At 41.0% G+C, this 16709-nt stretch overlaps 2 protein-coding genes across 7 annotated transcripts in view; both read left to right on the top strand.

Annotated features, from left to right (window-relative positions):
* LOC137098670 (disco-interacting protein 2 homolog C) overlaps window positions 1-16709 on the top strand; it is a 163861-nt gene that overhangs the window by 86602 nt on the left and 60550 nt on the right. For all 6 annotated transcript variants that reach the window (XM_067475159.1, XM_067475161.1, XM_067475160.1 and 3 more), the window contains exons 2-4: window positions 5293-5364; window positions 11543-11653; window positions 13375-13500. In XM_067475159.1, coding sequence (XP_067331260.1) covers window positions 5293-5364; window positions 11543-11653; window positions 13375-13500 — 309 coding nt within the window. The remainder of the gene's footprint in view (window positions 1-5292; window positions 5365-11542; window positions 11654-13374; window positions 13501-16709) is intronic.
* Window positions 6470-9558, top strand: LOC137098673 (tripartite motif-containing protein 16-like). Its single transcript, XM_067475170.1, has one exon. The coding sequence runs from the start codon at window positions 7374-7376 to the stop codon at window positions 9036-9038; it is 1665 nt and encodes a 554-aa protein (XP_067331271.1). The 5' UTR covers window positions 6470-7373; the 3' UTR covers window positions 9039-9558.

Genomic DNA, 16709 nt, shown 5'->3' with positions numbered 1-16709 from the left:
TGTTGACACAATGTTGAAAGCATGTTGTTGTCTAAAAGCAGTAGAGTAAAAGTCAGGAAAAGCGGTTTAAACGTGTGGGTGTTGGCCTACGTTTGGCCAAATAGTGTAACTGGTGTTGCATAAATTAGAATTGCTGTCTGATGAGCAGATTTCTGCTCTTATTACATAATCTGGTCATTTCATCAACAGTTGCTATAGCGACATCTGTGGGTGCCACAGTGCACTGTGGGTGCACTGAGGGGGGGATTTATCCCTCAGCTGCCCACAGTACTTGACTTCAAGGACAAGAATAAGAGGTTGACGTCAATGCATAGAGTCACAGAGGGTGCAGCCTGCAGTATGTATATGTGTGATTGTCAATAATTCATAGGCAGTTTATAGTGAGGTTACACAGCTGTCATCAGGCTGCAGCGTGCATATTTCAGAGTGATCTAATACACTCTGCTCGGGGAGAAATACCAGGCTGAAGTTGGAAATGTGCCTTAAGCAGTGCTGGCTGTCTCTAAGAATTTCGAGAACTAAATCACACACGTTAATTTACAGCTGTTACTTTGTCTTTACTTTAATCTGCAGCATTTACTTTACTCCAACCTTATGTGGGTTTTGGACTAGAGGTTAGGAAGACACAATTTGGACAGACATTTTTCACCCACTGACTGTGAATGTGGAGCAGGATCTATCTTAAAGTGTTCGTGCTCTTTTTAACTGTCCGTTAGACGTGACGGTTAAAATGCTCAAACTGCTTTTCAGATGGAGAACTTGGCTTAAAGGGCGCGTTCACTGATATTTAACTTGGTTCTTTGGGTTCTAGTTTGTACGGTGGCACATTGCATTCCCCAAAGGAAAACAAAATTTGAGACCTTATCATACATAACTTGTAAATACAAAAACAGATCTTGTAGATTAAACTTCCCGCCTACTTTGTATATTAAAATATCTCTACTTCTAGCTGAAAAATGGCTTCAGATGGCATCACTTGGAGGAACCTTCAGTTCAGATTGTTTAATTTCTTTGCTCACACTATAGCGTTTATAATCAGTTAATAATCTCCAGAGATAGTTTTTTTTTTTCAGCCAGAAGCAGAGAATTAATTTAACATAGGAAAGTTTAAAAGCATTTATGTACATTTACACCCTAAACTATAGCCATAGAAAGCAAGTTGGAAATTGGTGAAGTTGCCCTTTAACATTTAGGTTTTCGTTTTTGTTTTTAGTAATTGTGCTCTTTTGTGAATTCCTCTGGGAGCGCTGTCATGTAGAGGACAGGACATGAAGAGTGTTTGGTTTGGGAAAGAGTGGCTAAAGAAATTGCCCGTTGATAACATGTTGGATGGTTTCTGAAAGTTGCCACCAATCTGACCTCAGAAAGGTGGAGATGATAGGGTTTTAAAGCATAGCTACAGATTAGTGAGCAGGTCAAGCACTGTTGCAGCTCATGTTTGCTCTGAATTGATTTCTTACTGACAGAATTGTAAGTTCTTATCTGCTGCTCGGCTCAAACACAGAAATGTTACGTTTGCACTTGTGATTTAGGGAGTTTCTTTAGTCTGTCCAGCTAAACTACTTGACTTGAAACATGATGTCAGTCGCTGTTGTCTGTGTGTTTGGAGGAAGAAGAAGCCAGAACTTAAACCAACACACCCTTAACTGTGTGTAAAGTCCTGTAGCAAAGTCATGCAGAATGTTTGTTTTTTTTTTACTGGAAGAGGCAGAGCCTGACTCATCCTACTGACCTCCGGTTCCATTTATAGATAGTCATCACTGCATCATCATCATCATCAGCTGTTTCTTCATTCCTGTCCTAACCCTCATCCTAAAATAAGCCAGGAAGTGAGCATCACCAAGGCAAATCAGTTGGACACATTGGGGGTCCCTTTTCTGTTTCATGTATCCACATTGTTCTCTGGTTCTGTGTCCAGCATAGAAGAGCAGAGCCAGAGCAGGTCCTCTCCACCGATCCGTTTTTCTTATTAAAGCAAATCTTTAGAGAAATGATAAATGTTTATATTAATGTTTTACAGATTTGTAGCCAACTAGTGGTTCGGCTAAGGACAGTAATTTGATGGTTGCACCCAGCAGGTTCTTAAAATTCTGTTGGTTTCACGTTTTGTAATTTGAAATGTCTTCTGTCTGGTTAGGCTACAGGTGATTTGTTTCTGCTTTTGTGTACTTGTACTCTTGCTCGTAAAGCTTAAGCACTCGTAAAACGTTAACCTGTGAAGGTAGGTAGAGGTGGAAAAATGTCGTTTTAGATAATTGATGAAGATAATTGATGAGGACAAACGTAAAGCTGAATACAAACTCGGCTGTGATAAATTGCAAAGATTTCAAACAAATGTGGAAAAAGTTAAGTGCTGGACATAATATCTCTATGCACTTGTACTTAGTCTGGGAAAGGGTGGTATCGGGACGTCTCTGTCTGGCTTGAGATTACCAGTTTTGGAAAGCTCTCATTTTTAAATTTAGCTCCAAAATGTATATCGCTTTATACCTGAGAAGCAAAAGATCTTTTTTTAAAGTTTATTATTTTGGTACTAATTTACAGACATTTGAAATCTGTCATTTAAAGCACATTCAGAGGTCTGAAGAGTTGCAGTTGTGGTGTTGTCCACATGGAAACTAATTAAAGAACGTGGATTGGAGAGGGCATTACAGGAGAAGTGCAGGGTGGCTGTAACCACGTCTCAGTAAATAACTCTGGATGGACAGAAAAACACATACATGTTTAGTATGTAAATTACAAATAAAGATCAAATTGAGGCCCGACAAACAACCGCTGTCATTTCTGTGGTGTTGGTTTCTCTGCAGTAGCTCCTCACCAGTCAGACTGAGTGAGTTTGACAGACGCTGACTGCCTGCCTGTCTCCACGGTCTGACTGGATGGAGATTGTTAGCACAGATTGGTTACTGTATTTAACCGAATCTCTTCCTTGAGTGACACGTTCATTTTACCCAGACTCCGAGTTCCTGATAAAATTCAAATGAAGTCGAGCAGACTGTCGGCGTGTTTGTGTGGACGCCGTTTTACTTTTAGCACCACTGCTCTGACATTTTGATCAGTCTGAGAGTTAAAGCCAAGGTTCATGGCTGTTGGCTTGTTGATAAACTACACTGCATATGTGTTTTTTTTGGGGGGGTGGGTCGGGATAATAAAGAAACATCATTCGGTGCAGCGGTGTGGCTTGCTGATGTGTTTTTAATAGCTTTCAGACAACAATGGAACTCTGTGGATGTTCTGGAGTAACAGAGAATATGCGTAGATGTTTCTCTGTGGGATGAGCTAACAACGGCAAAAATATAGTAAATCACCATCCTTATCCTTAAAGAGTCAGGGTTTGGTGTGGTGGTTACTGTTTGGATGGTAGTCCAGGGAATCTTGGAGAGAGTGTGTGTGTGTGCGTGCCCTCCCTCCATTTAGCAAGTGTGTTCTAACCTCCCACAAAGCCACTTTCTCTCCCCAGAATTCCCCAGCTTCTCTCTCTCTCTCTGCCATGTCCCATGCTACCAGAAACGAACGCACACACGCTGACACCCATGACGACTGTGCCCGCTGTCGGTTTCTTGATCCGAGCCAGTTAGTCACATGTTTGTGCGGCTGACTTGACAAATCCTCCTTAAACACACAAACAGCTTTTTTCCGTGTTGGACAAATCCGCTGCGGATTTAGCGTCACTCAGGTCTGTTCTGTGCGTCGCTCACTGCTCGAGTCAGGCAACGCTTTTCTCTCTAATTTTCTATTCTTTCTGCTGAGTCATCCTCCAGTTTGACTTCCTGAAATTGTTCCACAGCTCATCAGTTATTGTCTGCGGTGTCACAGTCGTGGCAACGTTTCCTACTGTGTCAGAAAGCACATTACGCTGTTTCTGTGTTTGCAAATGGATAAAAGAGAATAAACTTCTGTACAAACCCCTTCTAAGATAGAAACCTTTATGATGTAATGCTATTGCGATAATTCATCTGTGTATGTTTTTGTCTTTGTCTAACCATGTACAATAGTTCATGCATTTATAAAAATTAGTCCAGGTTAAATCAGTAGTTTAGAAATTGTACAAAAGTACAGTACATGTGAAGAAACATGTTTTTGAAAACATGCCGGGCAAAAATGTATCATGAAAGTTAAAAGTACATTTAGTACTGAAAAATTAACACTTAACTTAAAAGTTAACAAAAGACAAGGTGTGATTGATTTATTTATTTAAAAAAAAAACCCCTCGTGCTGATGCTGCTGCTGTTGTTAAAACACACACTGCTCAAGTTTTTGTTACATTACTCTTTAGGGACAACAGTGACTTTCACATCCAAGTGTGATACCTGTCACGTACAAACATGGATGTGGACTGACGACATAAAAAGATCGGATCAGACCTTTTAAATTGGAGTTGAGCTTTAAGGTCGTAGCGGTTGTAACAGTTATAAAAGCTGAGTTCTTGTTGATAGACACAACCTCCAATACTTTTGGGTCTTTGCCAATCAAAGAGAAGGCCTCTGTTTCTTCTGTTGACTCTTGTATCTCCATTGCCCCATTTCTTTGTGCCAAAGTTGCTTCTTTTGGTGTACAAACACAGGGTGGTGCTCAACACACCGACACACTGTCAGTCACTTATTATCCTAAAAGTTTTTCATTGCTCAGACCTCGCTGTAAAATCGTGGCAAATCCATCTTGTCTGGTTTTCCCCAGAGGTTAAAACGTGGCACCAAGAAGCATTTATAAAAGAGCTGTCAGATTGGGATTTGCTTTGTGCTACGTAGAAATCTGCTGATGGCACCTTAGGTAGGTTGGATTTTTCTTTATTCACTTCCCTCTGGGAGCTTGGTCAGCATGTTTTTGTGGTGGTTCATCGCACCATGAAAGGTGAATTAAGTGCACCTGCAGTACTTGGGGCTAAACACACACGCACACACACAGAGCCAAACTGCACCATCTGGTCTTGGTCTAGTAGAGGCAATGACTAAGCAGAATGTGATAAGTCAGACTGCTTTCGACTTTTGGCTGCTTAGTGTCACTGATGTCTTGGATTGCATCTTTTTTTTGTGGAATATAAACATTGTAAATGTGTTATTCTGTCATTACCTATTAATTCAGCTGGTAATTCTTGGAGGAAAACTCTTACGTGTGGACACAGAATAGAGATGGAACATGCTACATATACTTTGCAGCATTTTATGTTTATTTCTAGCTTCAGATATTTGGGAGCATGCACTTCTAACAATGGATGTGACCGCAGTAATACTAGTGAATATTGTTTTAAAAGAATATGACATTTAAATGCCTCCTCCTCTCTCTGTTTGCTAGGTGATATCACACAGAAGGGCTATGAGAAGAAGAGATCCAAACTGATTGGAGCCTACTTCCCTCAAGCACAAGGTAACTCTGGGGTTATGCTCAAGTTAATCTGTTTGTCAAATGTAGAGCACATTTTTTGCTTGGGTTATGCCAGAGGGGTGGACCTTCTCCCAATCATCCTGCAGACATGAAAATATTTTCAGCCAGTGCATCTGTAAAATCCATATATGCTTTCACCTGTTTGTCTTGTAGTAGCCCTTATAGAGTTTATTGATTAATGAAAATGTAATGTACACCATTGTACCTAATTTAGTGCTATTCAAACAGTCCACTGCCGAAGACCTCTACCTGTCCCACTGTGCTCTTCTACCATCTGCTATGGTCCCTCATGCTTTGCACAGCCCTTCACATATAAGTCATTATGAAATTACATTGAATAAGAAGCTGCAAAACATTTCTAATCAAGCAGAAACAGTTGAAACTCTCTGATTGTTTAGAAAGTTGAGTTTCGCTGGCAGTTCTGTTCCACAGCACCTCCCCACTGTAAGATCACTTTTGGAACATATTTCTATCATAAAAATTCCAGTTATATGCTGTTGGTTTTAAAATGTGGATTTAGAAGAAAAATCGGATAAACATGGAAGTGATTTTCTGCACATTCTGAGCACTGACTCCAGCTACATGTAAAATACTTTTTCCACTTCTGTTTTTACATTTTTTAACTCTCAATGCTGGACTTCCTACAGGCAGTTGTTATATTACAAGAGCATACATTTATTAATTCAAATGGGTTTTGTTCTTTTTGACTTTTATTCATTATACACTGCTGGAGTTTTCTGTTTTAAGGAAGTTGTGGATGTTTTGATTGTGATCTTAGTCCATTTAATAAATCATCACCAGCTAAGCTGTTGGTCATATTGGCACAGTTGGAAGTTTTTTAGTGAGTTTAATCGCAAATGGTGGAAGTTAATTTTGCAGTAAGACTTGTTGAGGACAGCAGCTAACACACCATATCAGTCTGACTGGTGTGGCACAGACCAGCAGACACACTGGCACTGCCAAAGCTATTACTGGAATAAGCTGTGTGTGTGTGTTAGGGTGGGGAAATGTCAGGAAGTGCAATGTGGGATGGAATGAGGGGTGTGGGATGGAGAAAATGTGTGGTATTCATATTGAAGCCTGGTGGGGGGCATCCCTAGTTTAAGTTTGGGGACCGGATGACGCACACAAACACAAAGAGCTGCAACATCCCAACCCAACACTGTTCACTCTGTGCTACAGTAACACACATTTAGCGCATGTGTACCTTTCTTGTTTTCAGACTCAGGGACACACTAACAACACAATACTCTCCTTGTTTCCTTGTGTTTGATTTTAAATGGCCTGTTAATATAAGCTGCTTGTACACTGTTACGGTTGATTAAAGCTTTTACAGTGTTTAGAGTAATATATTCCCCCAGAGAGAGAGAGAGAGAGAGAGAAACATGAAATTGATTTAAGCCACTCTAAAAAAGGCTTTATTTTGATTGCAGTTATTGATAAATAAGGTAAATAAAGTAGCTGCACCTTGATATGATGAACAGGAGAATGAATAGTTCTGTCATTGCCAGAGCAGTTTCAGAAATCCCCAAATGTAATTTCCACTATCAAAGATCCTTCCCAGGCAACATTTCTACCTCATGTGCCAAGTATGTAGAAAAACCGGTTGTGGTGCAGAAGATTTGTGCAGAATTTCCTAGCAGTATGTCAGCCTGGATTGCAAGTTTTATTCTGACATTAAATGCACCCAGACAAGAACTAACTTTAGCTACCTTATAATCTAAAACTGACACTTTTTTTTTTTTTTTTATCATTGTACACCTACATGCAACTGTGTAATGCAGACTGTATAACTTGAGGTTCTGGAGCTAATCTTCCGGTTCCTTCTCACTGTTTCAAAAACATGACTAATCAGATTTTACTGGAAACAACAAAGCCTTCCGCCTCAAAGCCACTCCTCTTTACCGAATGAGACTCTCTTATATGCTCAGGTAAACCATAACACCTATGACTTTCAGCGTACTTATCACAGACTCTCAACAGTAAGTAACATGGCGCAAGGAATCCAACTTGAAAGAGAGAAATTCTGCTGCTCGATATGTTTGGATCTACTGCATGAGCCGGTGACCATCCCTTGTAGTCACAGCTACTGCATGAGCTGCATCAAGGAACACTGGGATAAAAAGGAACCGAAGAGGCTCTACTGTTGCCCTCAGTGCAGGAGGAGGTTCATATCGAGGCCGGAATTGTTGAGAAATAACATGTTAGAAGTTGTAGTAGAGGAGCTGAAGAAGACTGGACTCCAAGCTGCCCCTGCTGATCACTGCTATGCTGGACCTGAAGATGTGGCCTGTGATCTCTGCACTGGCAAAAGGTTGAAAGCCTTAAAATCCTGTCTGCAGTGTTTGGCCTCGTACTGCGAGGAACATCTCCAGCAGCACTATGACGTAGGACCATTGAAGTTGCACAAGCTGGTGGACCCATCTCCAAAACTTCAGGAGAGCGTGTGTTCCAAACATCAAGAAGTAATGAAGTTGTTCTGCCGTACCGATCAGCAGTGCATCTGCTATCTCTGCTCCAAGGATAATCATAAAGGCCACAACAAAGTCTCAGCTGCAGCAGAAAGGACGGTGAGGCAGAGTGAACTTGGGTTGACTCGACAAAAAATCCAGCAGAGAATCCGGGACCGAGAGCGAGATGCAAAGATGTTTCAACAGGAAGAAGATGCTATTAATCACTCTGCTGCAAAAGCGCTGAGTAACACCGAGACAATCCTCAACGAATGGGTCCGTGTCATTGACAAAATGGCCTCTGACATTAAGGAGAAGATAAAATCTCGGAAGAACACTGAATTGGATCGGTTCGAAAAGGTTCGGCAGAAGGTGGAACAGGAGATCGCCGAGCTGAGGCGAAAGGATATGGAGCTGGAGAAGTTGTCACTGACAGAGGATCACACCTATTTTCTAATAAACTATCACTCGTTCACGCATCTCAAATTTGCAGATGCACCCAGTGTCAATGTCCATCGTCTGCAGCACTTTGTGAAGGTTACAGTGGCTCTTTTGGAGGCCAGAGATAAACTAGAGGAGGTACTCGGTGAAGAATATGCAAAGATCACAATGGCATTACGTGAAGTAGAAGTTCTATTAAATGTAGAAGTGGAACCTCGGACCAGAGCAGACTTCCTTTGTCATGCATGCCAAGTCACACTGGATCCAAACACTGCAAACACACACGTGTCAATTTTTGAGGACAGAAAGGCAACATATACGCAAGAAGAACATTGCTGTTCCTTTCAACCAGAAAGGTTCGCATACGCCTGGCAGGTTCTGAGTAAGGAGTGTTTAACTGAACGCTGCTACTGGGAGGTAGAGAAGAGCTGGAGAGGTGTTTTAGTAGCAGTGTCCTACAAGGATATCAGCAGAGCTGGGAACTTCAGTGAGTGTGCATTTGGACAAAATGAGAAGTCCTGGGCCTTAGATTGTTACAAAAATAGCTACGAATTCAGGCACAACAACAAAAAAACTCCCATACCAGGCACATGGTCTTCAAGAGTTGGAGTGTACCTGGATCACAGAGCAGGTGTTCTGTCCTTCTACAGCGTCTCTGACACCATGACTCTACTCCACAGAGTCCAGACCACATTCACTCAGCCTCTTTACGCCGGACTTTGGCTTTCAGATGGAGCTACTGCTGAGTTGTGCAAACTCAAGTAGATACATTGAATAACAATTTAGGATTTCAAGAGCTCTTTGTTTAGGTTTGTTTATATGCACCCGCAGGAGGCCTCCTGTCAATCAAACAGTTTTATGATGAAAAATGTGTATAAAAAGGAAAGTAGGTAAAAGAACAATGTAAGATTTAGAAAATTGTTGTGTAACTGTTGGTGAAGATCTAACAGTCTTCTACTGGGAAGAAATATATCTTATGAACTATGTATGTATGTATGTATGTATTCTTCATGGTAATTAAGATTCACGTCAAAAAAAAAAGGAGTTTTATATTTGATGCTTTTCTACAGTTTCACAGTATCTACTTGGGTAACACTTTAAAATAAAGTGATAAACTCTAAAATGTCTGTTTTTAAAAAACAAATGCCTTAGTTTCCTCTCTCCTTGCTCCATTGGTGGAGGGCATGAAGGCACCATGACAGGAAATGTGGATGGACTCAGGGGAATTGGGATGTGGGATGTGCCCTTTGGGTACTAGTTATAGGAATTAAAAGCTTCTTCTAAACTAATGTATTTAGTTATTTATCTTTTTATATTCAGAAAAATATTTTATTTTTTTTTTTGGTCCTTTCGGCGTATCCCGTGAGTTCAGGGTCGCCACAGATAGATAGAGATATCACACACACACACACACACACACACACACACACACACACACACACACACACACACACACACACACACACACACACACACACACACACACACACACACACACACACACACACGTTTTAAGCCTTGATGATTGTAAAAAGTGATAGAAACTTGGTATAGAAATACAAAATTGTTTTGATACCAAAGGCTGGATATAATCTTACATTGAACATGTTCAAATGATAGCTGGCATTATGCCAGCATGTCTAAGCAGAATGGCAAATGCTGTCATGATTTAAATTCTTGGTTTGGTTTAAGGTAAACACACGAAAGGGACTTCCCAAGTGGGAAATGACATCAGGTTATTTATAGCATTTTGTGTCACTACTTCCTGGTATTTCCCCAGCAGTTGCTGTACTGGTACATTAAACACTCCTCTGACACCAGTGATGTCAGCCCCATTTTCTATCAATCTTTAGATCACGGCGTTTATTCGGCGTTAATTCGTTTAAAAAAAACGGTTACTGTATATACCAATTATGCTTATTTAAGCCCAGGTGTATATGTTATTCGGGAGCGACCCAAGGATCATATGTGTTGTAGGTGGAAAAATATACTACAACATGAGTTAAAGTCAGTTTAGGATGTTTGTACGTAGGTCCTGAGAGCTCGCAGCACTGTAAATTGACCAAGACAAAACACAAGCAAATTAATAAAACATCAGATTGACAACACAGGCGCAGCATTAAGAAACATGCTGCCGTATATTTGTGTCACTTAAAAATGGAAAAAAAATTAATTAAGTCACGGTGACATCTGTGAAAATATAGACATATAGTTGCTGTTGTGTTTCTGTTAGAAAACCACATTACAAAACCGGCAGCTTGCCCTCATCCTCTTTTCCCCCTGATGATGGATGGAGTAGACGCAGGACTTGAGACCCACGCTGCTTGTTTAAATGTGTATCCATGCAGTTAAATGGTGAAAAATTAGAAGGTAGATTTGTGTGTTTTAGAGAGTTGCAATTTTACTTGTTCATATTTGTTAAGGTGGTATTTAAGATCTCACTTCACACTGTCTGAGCTTTTGAAAGCATTGGCGTTATTATAACCATCCATTTCCTTTAATAATATAGGTCTTCAGGTTTCTATTTGGTTTACAAAATGTAAAACTTCAGAAACGTGCTGGTTTTGCTGTAGATATCCAGTGCAGGGAGCCAATCTGCATTAAGTATGTCTTAACATACTTCACAGTGCTTCTGTAATACATTAAACAAATAGAGCAGTCTGTGGGAAAAAGAAGCTGAGAAAAGAGAGACAACCAACAGCACGCAGAGGGGAATCCATCCAGACTAGCAACGTATTTCCCAGACCCGTCGTATAGTCCTGCGCCGTCTAGTAGTCGTTATATGGTCGGCTAATCAACTTTTAGCTTTTCTCCCGAGCAACAGCGATGCACTGAGCCGCGTTGAGAGCTCTAATGAAGATGGACGAGGGTGGAAGTGTGAGGCTGCTGAGATGGAAGCTCATAGATCAGCTGCTCCGCAGCGGTCGTAGCTGTCAGCAACAGGGTGGTTATTATCATCAGACTTATTGATTGCTGTGTTGGGAGGTTGGTTGCTCTTTTTTGTGTGTGTGTGTGTGTGCGTGTCTGTGTGCAGGCGAATAATCATGTTTGTATTTGTCTGAATGGCTGCTTCTCACATGGCAGCGGTGTTTTATTAAAAAAACTATTTGTTACAGTTTCACTGCTGTCTCAAAATGCTTTTGTTTTCAAGGCAAACAAAGTCCATACAAATGTAGAAAAACACAAAGTGTCTAGGGTTCGACTGATTTAATGGATTATAGATCAGAAATGACTAAATGCTACTGTGTAAATCTGAACTGTTGTCTCAGGGATGGATGCACCCATGGGCCAAGAGAAGAGAACACCAGTCACCCCATCTTCGTCCTCGCGCTACCACCGCCGGCGGTCTTCTGGGTCCAGAGACGAACGCTACAGATCAGGTAGGATTGTCCCTCAACATCACATTGTATGTATGCCACCCTTGGTTTTTAAAAATGTTCTTTTAATATCATCATTTCCCCCTAACACTCCCTTATGTTTCTACATGTACATATGAATAAAAACTGCTAAAACTCCTCGTACTTTGTTTAATAGGTAACTTAAAGGGACCGTCACAATGAATTGAACTCTTTCATACAAGGTCCCTCGCTGTCTCTAAAAAGAGTTGTACAATGACCTGAGGTCATTAGAGCTTCAATTTTGACTTAAAATATCTTTAAAACAAAATCTTGAGCAGTCTGGTTACTTAACCAGAGATCATATCAATGGCTTTACAGGTTGTGACATGGGAGGGGAAAAAAAAAGGCACTGAGCAGGATAAACGACGTCGTCGTTTCATTAGGTTAATGCAGATCATGTAATGGCTTACAACAGTGGTCTTTTTGTGCACAGTGGGCTACAGCAAGTCCAGTGTTTGACAAAGCTTTTGAGAATCTGTTGTAGCTCTTGCAACATGCGCTGTTAGTTTTTGTTCCATCTGGTCTATTAAACATGAATGTAGCCTCATTCAAAATGAATCTGTGGGAATTTGTTCTGGTGACATTTATGTTTAGCAGTAAAAAGGGTAGAACAGTAATAACAGAAGCACGCTGTTAATTCAAGGCGTGAATCCTGGGATAATTTGGAAAACCTGGATTACTTATTACAAATTATTCCCACACGCAGTTGGATGGAAGTTTGCATTTATTTGAGGTTTGTCTGACAGAAAATAAATCTCTTAATCCTTTTAACTTGTTACACTGGAGAAGAAAAGCTGTGTCAGCACCTTTTAAAATGCCAAATGCACACTTGTTTTCACACACTGTGTAGTAAGACAGTGAACATGCACTTGATATTTAAATGAACTCTGTTCCCCCTGTGCAAGCGCACACAAACTAAACAAATGTTCATCTGTGAGTTTCATTCATTCTGACAAATGTCTCACTTATGTCATTATTGGGCCAACAGGCTGCTGTCTCTGCATCGTCAGGCGCTCTGTGTGTGTGTGTGTGTGTGTGTGTGTGTGTGTGTGTGTGTTTGCCTTCTGCGGGCAACAGACACCTTTCAAACAAACCCAGCTGTTGCTGTGTCAGTTCTTTATCTTGCTCATTTACAAAACATCTTTACAGACACTTTCTCAACCTAATTTAGCTGGAACCACAGGGCCTCATGGGAGCTGCTCTAAGACCGTGAATGTGAACAAATGGGAAGACTGCAGCACAAAGAGCTGATGGTCCTGCTGCCATTTCTCTGCTGGATCTTTGGCTCCATGGACCGTGTCTAATGTGTTTACATTAGATGTCACAATCCAAAACATCATCTTATTTCTGTTGTTCTGCCATTTATAGTTAGCAATTCTGGATGCTCAGCACTCAAAACACTTCAAAAGCATCAGCATCACAGTGCAAACTACTCAATCACAAGTACAATCCTGCAGCTTAATGTACGTAATCGCATTAATCATTTGTCGTGCAGGAAACTGATTTTTTTTTTAATGTCATTTTAATACATAAAAAAATACTGATGCATTCTTGGATAAGCAGCATTTAACTGAGCAGATATTGTGGAGTTAAGATGTAGTTCGCTAGTTAACTTTTTTGGGACCACTATGAATGAAAAGGCTCTGAGGAAAAAAAAAATGTCCGTCCACTTCTGTATGAAACTTCTGTATGTCTATCTGCAGATGTGCACACTGAGGCAGTGCAGGCAGCCCTGGCCAAGCACAAAGAGAGGAAGATGGCGGTGCCAATGCCTTCAAAGCGGCGGTCGCTGGTGGTCCAGACCTCCATGGATGCCTACACACCACCAGGTACAGAGCAATCTTCACACTTTAGGGTGCAACAATAACTTGAATAATTCCTTTTTAATCACTTAAGGCTGATAGCAGTTCTCCCCCTTATTCCCTCACACTTTGGATTTGGACATTCATGTGTTCAACACAGTTTAAGTTTGCTCGCCATGTTCACATTGATCCCAAAGTACATGTAGGGTTTGGAGATCAGACATCACCAGATTCTTCTTCTGCAAAAAATATTTAAATGCAATATATCACTACATATACAATACAATTTGTTGAATGTCATACAGTACTATCTTCTGTTTATTTATGAAATAATTATTTTAGTTTCTGTTATGTGCACTTTGAGAGTTAGAGCTAAAGGTTTTTGTACCCTTTTTAACACATCTGGCTGTCACAGGATTGCAGCTCCCTTAGTGAAAATCTTGACACATGAACCCATTAAGACCTAAGATTCCCTTTGAAAACAGTCTCCTAAAACCTGAGTTTTCTGTAAAAACGTATTATTATTCTTGTTCAACAAAACCTATGTATGTAGCAGAAACATAAAATGAAAACCAATTAAAAGATTAATTAAATTCAACTTCATTTATATAGCACCAACTCATAACAAAGTCATCTCAAGGCACTTTAGACAATAAAATCAAGACCAATAAAGGTTGTATAGAGAAAACCCAACAAATCTCCCATGAGCCAACACTAGGCAACAGTGGAGAGGGAAAAAACCTCCAGCAGAACAAGGCTCAAGGTGGGTGGCCATCTGCCTTGACCGGGTGGTGGTGGTAGGAGTAGCAGACATTAAAATAATAATGGCAGGAATAGTGCCAGTACTTGTTGAAGAGTTAGATTGACGTGTAAACTTCTAAATGTACTAAATGCTGAACTGATGTAGAAGGATAAAGGACAGAACCAGTACTTCTTCCAGTAAATGAAAGATGCTGTTCAAACTAGGCAATTATAATTTTTAGCAAAGCTTTTAAGGTCAGCTAAATGTAATCTGCAGAGAATCTGCTGAGAGTGCTATAATCGTGTGGGTCAATTTTGATGTTTTTGGACCTGGTCGGGCTCTTGGGGTTTTATTTTCTCCTGAAATAACAGCCTTGGTGTCAGGTGGTGTATGTGTGCAAGTGGAAACAATTCTCCCTGATCCATGCGTTTGCATTTTTGAAGCTAGTGGAGCGTTGGTGGAGCAATTTATCAGTCACAGATTTGATCCGTTCTCCGTAGCCAAACCTGCCACCTGCTCCCTGACTCCTCTTATGAATATTTGCTATTTATAAATTGCTAAAATGGGTATCAATTCTTTAAGTGTGGCCTGATTTCCTCCCCGGGATCCAGTCTGGGTTGGTGGCGCTGGCAGTCATCCATGGCTTTATGTTGCTGCTGTGGTTTTAATGAGGATGTTAATGAGGCCATTATCTGTGTGGCTGCAGGGTGATCTACAGAGGTTCACTGAGCTAACTATGACTTTGACTAACAGCTCAGAGAGGAACTGCACAGTGGCCAAAGAGCAAATGTAAAAAGCTTTGGTATAGGGTACAAACTCTGTTCCTCCTGATGACCCAATGTCCCATGATAATTACACCTTACACCTTGTTCTCGTTGTACTTTTTTTTTTTTCTTTTCTGCTGCACATTCTTCAAACTCTTGTCAGTCCCTCCCCCCCGTACCTTCTACCTTTTCCTCTTGCATTTGATCTCAACCAAAACTGCAGATGCGTGTGCTCAACATACAGCGAAGTGATGTAAAAATACTGAGTGTTCAAAAGTATTTTTTTTAACAAATCTAAATTTATTATTGAATTTACTCAGATCTTTTCATATGAGGTGTTTCTTTGAAGGTTTGACTTAATATTTACAAACACCAAAAATATGTTGTGCCAGAAACATTTTACCTTTTGTATCTAATCATTCTTTTGCTAATAAATTACATATTTTGTAAAAATAAGCTTTCTTCTTCTTTTCCTTTCGGCTGTTCCCTTTCAGGGGTCTCCACAGCGAATCATGTGCCTCCATCTAACCCTGTCCTCTGCATCCTCTTCTCTCACACCAACTAACTTCATGTCCTCTCTCACTACATCCATAAATCTCCTCTTTGCTCTTCCTCTAGACCTCCTGCCTGGCACCTCCAACCTCAGCATCCTTCTACTGATATATTCACAGTTTCTCCTCTGAAAATGTCCAAACCACCTCAATCTGTCCTCTCTGACTTTATCTCCAACACATCTAACATGAGCTGTCCCTCTGATGTCCTCATTCCTGATCCTGTCCATCCTCGTCACTCCCAAAGAGAACCTCAACATCTTAAGCTCTGCTACCTCCAGCTCTGTCTCCTGTCTTTTCTTCAGTGCCACTGTCTCTAAGCCGAACAACATCTCTGGTCTCACCACCATCTTCAACACCTTTCCTTTCATTCTCGCTGATACTCTTTTATCACACAACACACCTGACACTTTTCTCCACCCGTTCCAACCCTCTTGCACTTGCCTCTTCACCTCTTTTCCACACTCACCGTTGCTCTGAACCGTTGACCCTAAGTACTTAAAGTCCTGCACCTTCTTCACCTCTGCTCCCTGTAACCTCACTGTTCCACCTGGGTCCCTCTCATTGACACACATGTATTCTGTCTTACTGCGGCTAAGCTTCATTCCTCTGTTTTCCAGAGCAGACCTCAACCTCTCTAGATTTACCTCCACCTGCTCTCTGCTCTCACTACAAATCACAATGTCATCTGCAAACATGATCATGTCCATGGAGATTCCTGTCTAACCTCAATTATCTGTCCATCACCAGAGCAAACAAGAAGGGGCTCAGAGCCGATCCTTGATGCAGACCCACCTCCACCTTGAACTCCTCTGTCACACCTACAGCTCACTCACCACTGTCTTACAGCTCTCATACATGTCCTGCACCACTCTAACATACTTCTCTGCCGCTCCAGACGTCCTCATACAATACCATAGCTCCTCTCTCTGCACCCTGTCATACGCTTTTTCTAAATCTACGAAGACACAATGCAACTCCCTCTGACCTTCTCTGTACTTTTCCATCAGCATCCTCAAAGCAAATACTGCATCTGTTTCTAGGCATGAAACCATATTGCTGCTCACAAATATAGTACCAACATTCAAAGTCCCTACTATCAGTCCTACATTCTTAGCTTTCCTCTTCTCTCTCTGCCTACGAACACACCTTCCTCCTCTGCTTCTTCGACCAACAGTA

This window comes from Channa argus, chromosome 14 (genome assembly GCF_033026475.1).
Source record: "Channa argus isolate prfri chromosome 14, Channa argus male v1.0, whole genome shotgun sequence".
In the NCBI taxonomy this organism is placed as follows: domain Eukaryota; kingdom Metazoa; phylum Chordata; class Actinopteri; order Anabantiformes; family Channidae; genus Channa; species Channa argus.
Note: the sequence above shows the minus strand (reverse complement) of the source record. Positions and strands in the feature narration are given on the sequence as shown.

What these genes read in the sequence shown, in the direction of transcription:
- LOC137098673 (XM_067475170.1), top strand. Translation starts at nt 7,374, where the DNA reads ATGGCGCAAGGAATCCAACTTGAAAGAGAGAAATTCTGCTGCTCGATA.